The 14,086-nt window shown below is 40.8% G+C and overlaps 1 protein-coding gene across 2 annotated transcripts in view; it reads right to left on the reverse strand.

Moving 5' to 3' along the window:
- Positions 1–3,659: 3,659 nt before the first annotated feature.
- Positions 3,660–14,086, reverse strand: part of BZW2 (basic leucine zipper and W2 domains 2) — a 62,661-nt gene continuing 52,234 nt past the window's right edge. For both annotated transcript variants that reach the window (XM_027540005.1, XM_027540006.1), the window contains exons 11-12: positions 4,888–5,010; positions 3,660–4,124 (exon numbers count right to left, since the gene is read on the reverse strand). In XM_027540005.1, coding sequence (XP_027395806.1) covers positions 4,096–4,124; positions 4,888–5,010 — 152 coding nt within the window. In that variant the 3' untranslated portion in view covers positions 3,660–4,095. The remainder of the gene's footprint in view (positions 4,125–4,887; positions 5,011–14,086) is intronic.

The following is a 14,086-nucleotide window of genomic DNA, read 5'->3' on the forward strand; positions in this document are numbered from 1 at the left end:
TTTTTTAGAAATGCAAATTCAAAAGTAAGACTCCCTTGTGTTAAAATTATTCAAATCCCTTGACCCAAATTCCATTTCTATTTTTTTCTGAATAACCATAGATGAACAAAACCTTATGTCAGAATATTTTAAACGGTTATTTTTAAAAGCAAAACATTTAAAGACACTTTGAACATAAAGAGCAGTAATTGAACTTACATTGAACATAAAGAGTATTATATTATGCTCCATCCATACCAAGGATAATTATATATATTTTAAAATCATGTACTTGAAGGATAGTTATTGACGTGGCAAAATGGTGTCAAACACTACTTAATAAAGAGCAGGATAAAAATGGTACAGAATAGACTTAACTTTTTAAAGAATTAACAAAGCCATATTTGTAAAAAATATAAAAACATTTAAAAAACGTAAAAACTAAGTTCCCAACAAGCCATGGGGCAACTTGCCCCCCACTGCACTACAACTACTGAGCCTGTGCTCTAGAACCTGCTCGCCACAAGGAAAGATCCCGCAGGCCCCAATGAAGACCCAATGCAGCCAAATAAAAAAATATAAAAGATATTCCCTACATTGTCTCTTAGTGCTTTCATTAACATTAGTTTTAATCTATTCAGATTAAAAACTCTAACATACAGTTTTCATCTAACTAGAAACGATTTTAGTATGTATTAATAGAGACTAATAGTAAGACTAATTAATAGAGATTGACACTACTGTGGTCACCAGCCTCCAAGAGAGCCCTCGAGTCTCCCCGCTGTCTGGAAGTCACACCTCATGTAGCCCCCTTCCGCACTGTACCCGAGTTGGTCTGTGCCACCAGTAGAACCTGACAGTATGGTAGGTCACTTCAAATACTTAGCCTTTCCAGGGCTGCCTTTCTCACACCACTCATTCTGGGGAAAGCCAGGGGTTATGCCATGAAGATTCTCAGGCAACCTAAGTAGAGGACCTGTGGTAAGGGACACGCGTCTATAGCGAAACGTCACCAAGGAACTGAGGTCCACCAATCCTTGCTTTGGGGCCGCACCCCACAGGCCCCACACTCACCCAGCCTCAAGACTGAAGAAAGAGCTCTAAGGCAGCAACAGGGACATTAATGTTTTAATGGATGGGGGAGCTTATTTATCTGAAGCAGGATCCTGGAGCAACACCCCATCAAGTCGATAGACAGCAGCAAAGACACCAGGGCAAGACGTGCAGTCTTTGGTAGCAGGGGCAAAGGGAGGTTACCAGTTACAAGGGAACTGACATCAGGTGTGCTCATCAGTTACCAGGAAAACCAGCAGAAAGCCCGCTCCTTTTAAACTGAGTAGAGGGGTCTGATCTAATGATTAGAACAATCAGCACCTGGGGCCTGGCGCAAGGAGGCATTTACAGATTAGACTCTGTGACTAAGACAGAAGGTCAGTCATGTGATGAGGGTGTCGAGGAGGCTGGGACTTATTGAGCAGGGGTTCCCTGGTGGTGGCTCAGACGTAAAGAATCTGGGGCCCAGGTTTAATCCCTGGGTTGGGAAGATCTCCTGAAGGAGGGCCTGGCAACCCACTCCAGTATTCTTGCCTGGAGAATCCCATGCACAGAGGAGCCTGGCAGGCTACAGTCCACGGGGTTGCCAAGAGTGGGACACGACTGAGCCACTAACACTTTCTTTTCCCCAGCCTAGACCTGGCCACACAGTAGGAGGTGAGAGGCCAACAAGCAACAGAAGCTTTGTCTTCACAGTTACTGCCTGAGCTCTGCTTCCTGCTCAATGAGCTCAATAAATGTAACGCACTTGAATTATTCTGAAGCCCCGCCCCTGCCCCCCTATCCGTGGAAAAATTGTCTTCCAGGAAACTGGTCTCTGGTTCCAAAGTGGTTGGGGACTGCTGATGTGGACAGAGCAAGAGAGCAGCCATCTTGAGTGGCCTGATCTTAAAACCACCGTCAGCTTGGAAGCAATGCTGCCTCAGAGGACTGCATGCCCCACCAACAGCTTGACTGCAACCTCAGGACAGGTCAAGCTGGAGGCCACCCTGCTGAGCTGCTCATGGATCCAAATCACAGAAACTGATAGGATAAACGTCTGTTGTTTAAAGTTGCAAAATGTGGGGATAATCTGCTGTGTAGCAATAGATAACTAATGCAATTAGTTGTATAATTAGGACAAGTTTTACTTTTAAAAAGTAAAAGAGACACTTGTCTTTCAGAGAAAGAAAGGGCTTTGGTTTGAGGCTTCTGTAAGTTTTTGCTGATAGGTATCCTTCTTCTCCCCCATGACTGTGCATACCTGCTCAGTCACCTCAGTCGTGTCTGACTCTTCGAACCCATGGACTGTAGCCCATCATGTTCCTGTCCACGGGATTTTCCAGGCAAGAATACTGGAGTGGGTTGCCATTTTTCTTCTCCAGGGGATCTTCCTGACCCAGGGATTGAACCATCTCTGGCATCGCCAGCATTGCAGTCAGCTTCTTTACTGCTGAGCCACCCAGGGAGACCCTCACCCATGATTACTTACCTGAAAATCACTATCTTAAGCTCTGTTTGGAAAAAATATTATGTGTTAGAAAACATTAAGTAGTTTATATGGTAGAAAACTGACTTCCCAGATGTTTGCTCAGTAGAAGTGCTACTGAACCTTCTTGAAAACCCTTCTGATTGAACTGCAGAAACATACATTTCATTATAATTTGACAGCAGAAAATAGGGACAAAAGGGCACAGGTGTGGAACTCAGTAACGGGACTTTTAGCTCCATCTTGGTCACTAACTTGGTCACTAAGACCTAGGACAGTAGGTCTCAGTGTGGATACTTTGGAAACAGTGGGGCAAAGTCAAATATCTTCTTCACACATTTTACTCAAGATCCGTAAAATGACAGGGAACATGCTGATTTAAACTTAAATCTAAAATACATAAAAGTTGACATATGAAATTGTTATTACAAATTGAATGTAATTTTCAATATTTTAATCTTTATCTGTATCTGTCAAAACATCAGAGATGAAGATTTAACTTGCAGAGTGTGCCTGCCATGTATACTGATTGGCAGTCAGGACTTGTCAAATTAGTTTGCCAAGTTTGCTTTCAATAAAAATTATTCACTTTTTTCATTTCAAATAAACACATTGAATATGCACTCTATGATGTGAATACCATTTAACTTCATAATTCTTATTTTTAGATAGGCAGAAGGAGGGGCAGATGGAGGCTTGCCATGAACTAATGGACTGGAAGAAATAAGATGCAGACTGAAAGGAAAAGCCAGAATGAAAGAGGAGCATTTTCCAGGAGAACAATCTTCGGAAAGAATATATAAGCGCCCCCTGGGGTATGCTAGTCACTTCAAGGGGCTGTAAAGCTCTTTATCCTATGACTTCTAATTATTCTTGTCCTTTTTATTTCCTGCAGAATGAAAATGACATCCTCACACGCAGATAATATTATTATTATCAATTCATGGCATTGGTGCTAGTGTGCCTATACTTTTGGGTGGATTTCTATTACGCTACAAAGGTAAGTGAAATACATTCACCAGTGATACAAGGAGTAGAAGTGCTTTGATCGACAAGAACCATTCAGCATTTTGGACGGGAAAGAAAGCCTGACAGTGAAATGTCATCTGTACAGAAGTCAGGACAGAAAAGAAATAAAAGCGTTGAAAATATAAGCCCAGATTTTTAAAAAGCCATTTATTTTAAAAAACTGGTTTGTCAAATCACATACACGAGCAGATACACAACTACCAAAGTGGCCCTGTAATAGACACCAGTGGGGCGTTCACCACATAGTACCTGAAAAATACAGCTAAAAAAAGGGGAGTCTGTGGAGTATTTCGCCTCAGATACCTACTGGACTCCCTGTTGAATGGCTTTAAGTTAGCGAATAGTGAGTGAGAGGTAGAGTCCCAAGTATAATCGCTGATGCCTCAGGGCTCCATTTAAAAACAAAACAAAACAAAAAACCATTTCCCCCTCGGCAAAAGGGAAGCCTATCCTATTTTTTTTTTTTTCCTTTGTGAAAACGGAAGCCAAGTTTCTCTTCTCAAATGGCTCAGCATTCCCAATAAAAGTGTTGTGTGGTGACCTGGGTATTGTGCTTCTGGAGCCACCTAATTCTCTTCACCTTCAGATTCAGATTCTACGAGAGAAGAGAGAGACAAGTCAGGTCGTTTTCTTCTGAGACTGTTAAACGAGGTCAGGAAATAGTTTCTATTCTTATCTCCCTGTCCCCTAAAAAAAGACATTTTTGCCTGGGTGTCCATTGACTAAGAGACTCATAGACAGGGCAGAAAGCAAACTTTTTGATTTTTAAATGAAATTGACTTTCTAAAAAGGCAACATACTCAGAAATATTACTGGTGACTATAACTACTTGGATCATCAACTTCTCATGCCTAGTTGGATTAAGTCTCATCATTATTGCTCTTCCAACTTGTATTCCCACTTTAAGCACGTAAGCACGTCAACCAGTAAAGGCACTATAAAAAATTTATACAATCCTATAAATGTAATTATTTTTTTCCTTTCTCATCTGATTATTTCTTCCTCTTTGTCCTCCACTAGGGATAGGATAATTTCATGCATTGGAGAAGGCAACCCACTCCAGTGTTCTTGCCTGGAGAATCCCAGGGATGGCGGAGCCTGGTGTGCTGCTGTCTGTGGGGTTGCACAGAGTCAGACACAACTGATGCGACTTAGCAGCAGCAGGGATAATTTAAGAGATTTTGTTTTGTTTATCATGCAGATATTTTCATTGCCTTGATTCAGAAATGAAGGCTCAGAACTTCAGTTTTACAAAGCCAAAAAAAAAAAAAAAAAATCTGTGGAGGGAGGAGCTATTTTGAATTACAGTGAGAAAGGACCCGCTAAATGGCCACCAGGGCCGTTAAATACAATCATACCTTCTTCTGCGTTCTGTAACCACTCCACAAATTTCTTCATCTGGTCAAGGAAAACACTTTTGCCTTTGGCAACATGTGCTTCTTTGTACCACTTTAGTATCGCTTCTTCACTCAGCACATCAGCTGCAATTTCAAATCAAACATTTCAAAGTTATTACATACATATCATGCTTCAAAGCAAGTTCATGTCTTACAGTTTAATAGAAAGCAATCACTTCAAATATTAAAATTTTGTTATAAAAGAAACGCACATTGAAACGTATCAGAAGACAAGAACCAAGCTTGTTTCCACACAGCACAGTGTCCTGAGTATGTTGGCAGTTCGGGTGGTGATGTTGTTTAGTTGCTCAGTGGTGTCGAACTCTTTTGTGACCCCACAGACTGTAGGCTTTTCTGTTCATGGGATTTCCCAGGCAAGAATTCTGTAGTGGGTTGCCATTCCCTTCTCCAGGGGACCTTCCTGACCCAAGGATGGAAGCCTTGTCTCCTGCATTGGCAGGTGGGATCTTTACTTCTGAGCCACTGGGGAAGCCCAGCAGATAGGACCGTCAGTACTTTAGTGATGATGGTGAGGCTGGGACTTGGAAATCTTAGAGTGTTAATTTGCTGGGAGGAAACTGGGTTATTTTGCCAATGAATCAGCAATTCTAGCATTTCAGAACACCCTTTGTCCTGCCAGTTTCAAACACATCTTGATTAAGCAGCGACCTCAAATGACTGGTCTTTTAAGGGGATTTACTTTAGGAGAAAAAAAGGGCAAACGAAAAAATATATATTGTAGATAGAATGCAATAATGATAATATTAATGATTAAATATAAAGATGAGCTTCCTGGGTATACCATGGGACCAACATACACAGAATCCAAAGTTCTACATCATTCTATGGCTGTCCTCAATTTATTTTCCCACAATGTCTAAATCACATGAGTTTCCTTATACACTATTCAGAGAGAAAGACGTGTTAGACAGACTTCCTACAGGCTTTTAAGAGAAAGTGTTATCTATTAAATGCTGCTGCTGCTAAGTCTCGTCAGTCGTGTCCGACTCTGTGCGACCCTATAGACGGCAGCCCACCAGGCTCCCCTGTCCCTGGGATTCTCCAGGCAAGAACACTGGAGTGGGTTGCCATTTCCTTCTCCAATGCAGGAAAGTGACAAGTGAAAGTGAAGTCGCTCAGTCGTGTCCGACTCTTTGCGACCCCATGGACTGCAGCCCACCAGGCTCCTCTGTCCATGGGATTTTCCAGGCAAGAGTACTGGAGTGGGGTGCCATTGCCTTCTCTGTATCTATTAAATATCTACTACCTAAAACTCTAAATTCCACAAATATACCTTGATACTCTCAAGTTATCATTAATTCAGAATAGTTAATGTTAAGAATAGAAAGGGGAATGTGGAAACAATAGCCTACATACTTTGCCAATGTTGTAATGGGTTGTCTTTTGGGGTTTTGGAGTGTGAAATGAAATAGAAAGCATATACCCAATCCATTGCAAATGCTGATAAATCATTCTAACGATGTTTTTGTAGTTAAAATATACCTTTAACTTATAAAAACAAGAGAAATGATTTGATATTGTTTTCATTCATAATATCACTGATCTTTTCATAACAAAAGTCTTGTTTTTTAAAATTAATAACTGGCTCTCAGATTCAATTGAAGAGATTAAATTGACTAAAAATGCACATGATTGGTTTTAGAAAATATAAAAGTGTGTTTTATTTTTTATTTTGATCATTAAATACACTATGTTTTGCAAAGGAAGATAGAAATCTGGGTTTATTCATTTATAAGGACTAGACTTAGAAATTATAATTAAGAGTCCTAAGGAATTACTCTTAGCTTCTAGTCTTTGAGTTTCTCATGTTTTCAGCTCTGCACTCTCCACTCACAATGATGAAAGAACTTTCCTAGCTCTGGCCATCAAAGCCCAGTTTTCATAGCCATAGGAAGAAGATGGTTCACAACTCGAGGAAGTGATTTGTTACTGGGTAAGAACGCTTTGCAGAAAATTTCCAGGAACACTAATTATCTCAAACATGCATTTTAAAAGTCCTTTTTATAGAATTTGTTTTTATGACATCTTTAACATGCCTGTGATTTATACTACTAACTTCCAAACTGTTTTCATCATGTTCTCCTATCAGCAAGACAATTTTGAGCACATACACTCCCAACATATGTATATTTTTTGGTTTACAAACTATATGCATGTACTAACAACTACTGTTCATGGGGTTCTCAAGGCAAGAATACTGAAGTGGTTTGCCATTCCCTTCTCCAGTGGACCACATTCTGTCAGACCTCTCCACCATGACCCTCCTGTCTTGGGTGGCCCCACATGGCATGGCTTAGTTTCATTGAGTTAGACCTAACAGAAGCAGAAGATATTAAGAATAGGTAGCAAGAATACACAGAAGAACTGTACAAAAATGATCTTCACGACCCAGATAATCACGATGGTATGATCACTCACCTAGAGCCAGACATCCTGGAATGTGACGCCAAGTGAGCCTTAGAAAGCATCACTACGAACAAAGCTAGTGGAGGGGATGGAATTCCAGTTGAGCTATTTTAAATCCTGAAAGATGATGCTGTGAAAGTGCTGCACTCAATATGTCAGCAAATTTGGAAAACTCAGCAGTGGCCACAGGACTGGAAAAGGTCAGTTTTCATTCCAATCCCAAAGAAAGGCAATGCCAAAGAATGCTCAAACTACCGCACAATTGCATTTATCTCACACACTATAAGGTCACGCTCAAAATTCTCCAAGCCAGGCTTCAGCAATATGTGAACCATAAAATTCCAGATGTTCAAGCTGGTTTTAGAAAAGGCAGAGGAACCAGAGATCAAATTGCCAACATCCGCTGGATCATGGAAAAAAGAGAGTTCCAGAAAAACATCTATTTCTGCTTTATTGACTGTGCCAAAGCCTTTGACTGTGTGGATCACAATAAACTGTGGAAAATTCTGAAAGAGATAGGAATACCAGACCACCTGACCTGCCTCTTGAGAAACCTATATGCAGGTCAGGAAGCAACAGTTAGAACTGGACATGGAACAACAGACTGGTTCCAAATAGGAAAAGGAGTACGTCAAGGCTGTATATTGTCACCCTGCTTATTTAACTTATATGCAAAGTACATCATGAGAAATGCTGGGCTGGAAGAAGCACAGCTGGAATCAAGATTGCCGGGAGAAATATCAAATAACCTCAGATATGCAGATGACACCACCCTTATGGCAGAAAGTGAAGAGGAACTAAAAAGCCTCTTGATGAAAGTGAAAGAAGAGACTGAAAAAGTTGGCTTAAAGCTCAACATTTAGAAAATTAAGATCATGGCATCTAGTCCCATCACTTCATGGGAAATAGATGGGGAAACAGTGGAAACAGTGTCAGACTTTATTTTTTTGGGCTCCAAAATCACTGCAGATGGTGATTGCAGCCATGAAATTAAAAGACACTTACTCCTTGGGAGGAAAGTTATGACCAACCTAGATAGCATATTTAAGAGCAGAGATATTACTTTGCCAACAAAGGTCTGTTTAGTCAAGGCTATGGTTTTTCCTGTGGTCATGTATGGATGTGAGAGTTGGACTGTGAAGAAAGCTGAGCACCGAAGAATTGATGCTTTTGAACTGTGGTGTTGGAGAAGACTCTTGAGAGTCCCTTGGACTGCAAGGAGATCCAACCAGTCCATCCTAAAGGAGACCAGTCCTGGGTGTTCATTGGAAAAGACCTTGAGGCTGGGAGGGATTGGGGGCAGGAGGAGAAGGGGATGACAGAGGATGAGATGGCTGGATGGCATCACCGACTCGATGGACATGAGTTTGAGTGAACTCCAGGAGTTGGTGATGGACAGGGAGGCCTGGCGTGCTGCAGTCCATGGTGTTGCCAAGAGTCAGACACTACTGAGCGACTGAACTGAACTGAACAACTACTACTGTTAATGTTATAAAATAAAATATAGAGTTAAAGGGAAATTCTATTTTTTCTTCTCACATAATAAATCATGTTATGATACAATGTACAGGTTGCAAAGGCGACAGAGTGTAGCTTAGTGACACTCTGTCTCGTGTCTTCCTTATGAAGCTCACTCCTGCATTTGATTGCCCCACAGAGGCCAAAAGAGACCATGCAAGTACTAGAATCCTTGTTGGTGACTGTGCTTGTGAAAAGGACTGTACATGACAGGTGAAACTTACCAGATATATCATCTACTGAAAAATCAGACCAACTTTGTGCAGAGCTGAGCTCGTGGAAGAATTTAATAATAAACACCTGCTGCAAGACCAAATTTCTAGGGAAATAAATGATAAAGAAGGGACAGAAGCAATGACACAGGGCAACTTTGAGGCAAAGTGTGAATATCAAAAAGAAAGTTAACTGTTGTGTAGGAAAAAATCTAATCACAAATGGAAGGAGCTCCTTGACAAATGTAGGAGAGAGAGAACTTGTGTTTTCCACTAAGGAAAAGCAGGGAGAAGAGTTCATTATAACCGGGAGATGGAGATGACAAAGTGTTGGAATCTCCCCCAACTACCTACTAGGAATACAGACAATCAGTAAAAGTACAGTAAGAAAGGAGACTTTCCACAGTTGTACTAGGGCCCCTCATATTACAGTGTGTTTCTCTCCCTTCTATGTGGCCAACTTCTTCATCACCTCTGAGAAAATACTCTGGTCCCTTGAGAGCCTTCCCTTTTCCTTCACCAAGTTAGCTTCAGCTCTGAGTTAGGGGCCCCTCTGCTGTCATCCTTCCACTTCTCATCATCATTTATTGGTACCAGCCTTATTTTTGCCACTGATATGGTGATTATAGGAGAGGAAAATGGCAACCCACTGCAGTATTCTTGCCTAGAAAATACCATAGGCAGTGGAGCCTGCCAGGCTACAGTCCATGGCGTCGCAAAGAATCAGACATGACTGAGTGAATGAATACACAGACACATTGTGATTATAATTTTGGATTTTCTTCTATACTCTGAAATCCAGGCAGTCAGGGACTATTTTGTTCATCTCATTTCCAGCATTTAACATAAGACTTGACAGCTAGTTTGCACTCAGTTCATGTATAATAAATAACCTGATGAGAAAAACTAAATATGTCTCAATGTGTAGAATTTTAGTTCAAAATTTGGGTTTTCACGAGGGTCAAAGAGACAATATCCTAAGAGTGTTATGACAACTGCACAGTGTTAGGTGATGTCAGTTATTTAAATATTTAAGTTGAAAACGATGTCACTTGAAACATAAAATTCAGTACTTTTTATGAGCAGTGTCATATAGGGACACGAGTCAAATATAATTTACCCTAAGAAAGCTGGGACTATATGTGAGAAGGTCAAAAATCTCTTAGAATAAGAAACTTCTTTTAGAAAAATGTGTGTGAGGAACAGAATTTAACCTAAGATATATCCACAAACAATAAAAGCCATAATAGAGATACTAACAGTACTTGAGGCGGTAGTTTTATATTTTTCCAAACCTACATGCTGAGAATACAGTACCTAGCTTTAGGAAGAAAGAAATTTATTTTAGAAAGTGAATACTGCAATGTTAGAAAAGTAGTGAGGCACTTACTGTTTTCCACTGCCTTAGAAATATAAAAATCTAGATTCTAGTACAAAATGTAAATCTTCAGTAAGTGACCAATCACCACTTTCTCCTTTCATTGCTGCAAAGCATTACTCAAAGTTTATTCACTTTCATTCCACTATTTTTTTTCTATAAAATATATAAAAATAAAAATTTTAATAATGGCATTCTTTTAAGCAATTAGGTTTCCAGAGGGGACATAGGGAGTCATATCCCACAGTTTCTGTTATCCTCAAGTTCTAGCAATACAGGAAGATGAGTGTATGTAATAGAGATATTCGGAGAAGGCAGTGGCACCCCACTCCAGTACTCTTGCCTGGAAAATCCCATGGACGGAGGAGCCTGGTAGGCTGCAGTCCATGGGGTCACGAAGAGTCGGACACCTACTGAGCGACTTCTAAAATGGGAAAGGAGAAATGATTTCCATTACATTTTTGAAAACTGGCTTTAAAGCAAAATGTAAAGGGCTTCCCATCACTAGATAAAAGAAGCAGACAAAACACTACTTGATATTTATAAAATGTATATGTGTATATGGAATTAATGGTTAAGCATAATCTTAACCATGTTACTATAGTTCATGGGATTTGTCACTTCTGGCATTCAATAAACATCCTTTAGATCAATCAGTGATCTGAGACCAACAGTCACAGCATCACCTGGAAATTTGTTAAAAGGGAAATCTGAGGGCCCAAGGCTGGACCCACTGAATCAGAATCCTTGGGGAATCTGTTTTAACAAGCTCCCCCGGTGATTCACACGCACACAGGCACTGGAAAAGGAGTGTTTTAACAAACACAGTCCTCAAGTCTTCCTAGGCATATGAAACACAGGACAAGAACATCCAAATCCATAGAAAGACAGAGGAAATATTTGTCTACTGGTGCACAAGTGTTTGCTGAATGAAATAAGGCAAAGGTAAAAACTACTATAAAAAGGAAGGTAAACACAGTAACTCTCTTAACAGTCATAAAGAACAACCGTTCCTCAGGGATTCCGTGTTCTCAAGAGAAAGAAATGCAATTATTTTATTCAGAAAAACAGCCTATATGTATAATTTTGTGGAAAATTGCGAAGTTACTTAGAAAATGATATTCAGTTTTAACTTTTCAGTAAAATATAGTTTAGGTTTCTATTTGCAAGTTTCCTGACTTCATTTCCAAAAACAGCTGGGCCAGAATAGAACTGATGCTGACACTTATCTTCCCATGTTCCCTTGGGCCTGCTCATGCTCACCAGACTGTACTAACTGAAACAATCTATTTAAAAGCTGACCACCTGGTTAATCTACTGCCTAAGGAACAGCTAATGCCTCTTCTTTGTACTTCTTGGTGCCCAATTCTTGGCTATAATGCCAGGCCACTGTTCCTTAGCGTTTGGGGCTGAAGAACAGGAAATAACTCAAAGCCGCCAGTTTTGCTAGCTGTTAGTGGTTTGTTATAAAAAGTATAATGGGGAAGGATGCTGATATTCATTAACAGTTAAAAAGAGAAATCTGAAGAATAGGACGTTAATAGTTAATATGCCACCTAAATGCCTTTACTGATTAATAAGTAGTTTGTCTTGGGCACTGGGCACCACAGGTATGTTTGCCATGGGACCTGCAGGTCTGGTTCTGATGGGTCGCCTAGCATTAAGACATTGCTATCTCATGACCTGGGGTATCATGTAAACCCTAGTTTTAGGATGTTGCTATCTCACAACCATATCCAAGCGAGTCTAAGACAGACCTGGCCCCCCCTCCCCCAAAAAACAAAAACATCTTTTACTGAACTTCAAATGGGACTCTGCAGTCATCACAGTCTCCCACTGACACAAAAAATTGTGCCCGAATACCTTAGTGCTGAGAAAGCAAAAATATCATCCACACACTTGCGGGCAAGATGAATGCATTTGAAGAATCTGGAGAGCCAATTAAAACTCTGTGAAATGCTATCATGCATTTTTTCCCAAATAGCTAGCAACCGATGATGTAAAATTTTTACATTCCAAACTGTCATTCAAAACAGACAAATTTAAGAATGCATCAAAAAGCAAAGAAACATTTGACTGGTACTCATTTATGTGTTTGCTGTGTGCGTGTCTGTTAGTCGCTCGGTTGTGTCTGACTCTTTGTGATGTCATGGACTGTAGCCTGCCAGGCTCCTCTATCCCTGGAATTTTCCAGGCAAGAAAACTGGAGTGGGTTGCCATTCCCTTCTCCATGGGATCTACCAGACCCAGGGATTGAACTCGGGTTTCCTGCACTGCAGGCGGATTCTTTACCGTCTGAGCCACCAGGGAAGTCCATTAGTTTATACTTTAGTTTTCTTCTGTGTTATGCCATTTAAGATAGCAGTAATTCTAATAAACATTTCATCATGTTCAAAATGTATCATTGTTTAAATACTCCCGCCCGCCCCCCCCCCCATAAAACTACACAAAGCTATACCAAAGAATAGTCTAGGATCATTTTTTAAAAATATACTATAGGTATAGACATTGAGATCAGTTAAAACCCTAGAGCATTCATTTTTTAATAAACTGGCAGTACCAGTTGTCATAGCAACCTAATCCTTATAAACACAATGAACAGACAGTAAATGTGAAAATCTAAAAATAGTCATTTCCTGGGCAAACAGGAGACCGGTTGAGCCAAATCACTAAAACACAAAGTTTAAAGCTAATTTAGAACCAGCTTGATGGTATCTGAAAGGTTTGAACATGCTTCTGGTGATCACTGTTGTTAGAACTAATCCTTACAATTCGAACACAGACCTTCTTTTTAGTAATTACAGTCTTTTTCACCATCCTCCCTCCCCACCTCCCAAAATTATAAGTTCATGACCAGTCTTCTAGCCATTTCCATCAATGAGAAGTGCACAGGGGCCTAATCAGACCGGGACCTGGGGCCACAGGCGTCTATGGGGTTCGTATTAATACCTTCTCTGTCTACATAATGTGGCTGCCTCACTAAAATTCAGAGATGAGCAGAAACCCACGTCCCCCTCTGCATCACCCCTACAGATCAGATCAGATCAGTCGCTCAGTCGTGTCCGACTCTTTGCGACCCCGTGAATCGCAGCACGCCAGGCCTCCGTGTTCATCACCAACTCCCGGAGTTCACCCAGACTCACGTCTATCGAGTCAGTGATGCCATCCAGCCATCTCATCCTCTGTCGTCCCCTTCTCCTCCTTCCGCCAATCCCTCCCAGCATCAGAGTCTTTTCCAATGAGTCAACTCTTCGCATGAGGTGGCCAGACTACTGAAGTTTCAGCTTTAGCATCATTCCTTCCAAAGAAATCCCAGGGCTGATCTCCTTCAGAATGGACTGGTTGGATCTCCTTGCAGTCAATTCTTCGGCGCTCAGCCTTCTTCACAGTCCAACTCTCACATCCATACATGACCACAGGAAAAACCATAGCCTTGACTAGACGAACCTTTGTTGGCAAAGTAATGTCTCTGCTTTTGAATATGCTATCTAGGTTGGTCATAACTTTCCTTCCAAGGAGTAAGCGTCTTTTAATTTCATGGCTGCAGTCACCATCTGCAGTGATTTTGGAGCCCAGAAAAATAAAGTCACCCACTGTTTCCCCATCTATTTCCCCTTGCTGTGGC

Source organism: Bos indicus x Bos taurus, chromosome 4, assembly GCF_003369695.1.
Source record: "Bos indicus x Bos taurus breed Angus x Brahman F1 hybrid chromosome 4, Bos_hybrid_MaternalHap_v2.0, whole genome shotgun sequence".
NCBI classification, from domain to species: Eukaryota; Metazoa; Chordata; class Mammalia; order Artiodactyla; family Bovidae; genus Bos; species Bos indicus x Bos taurus.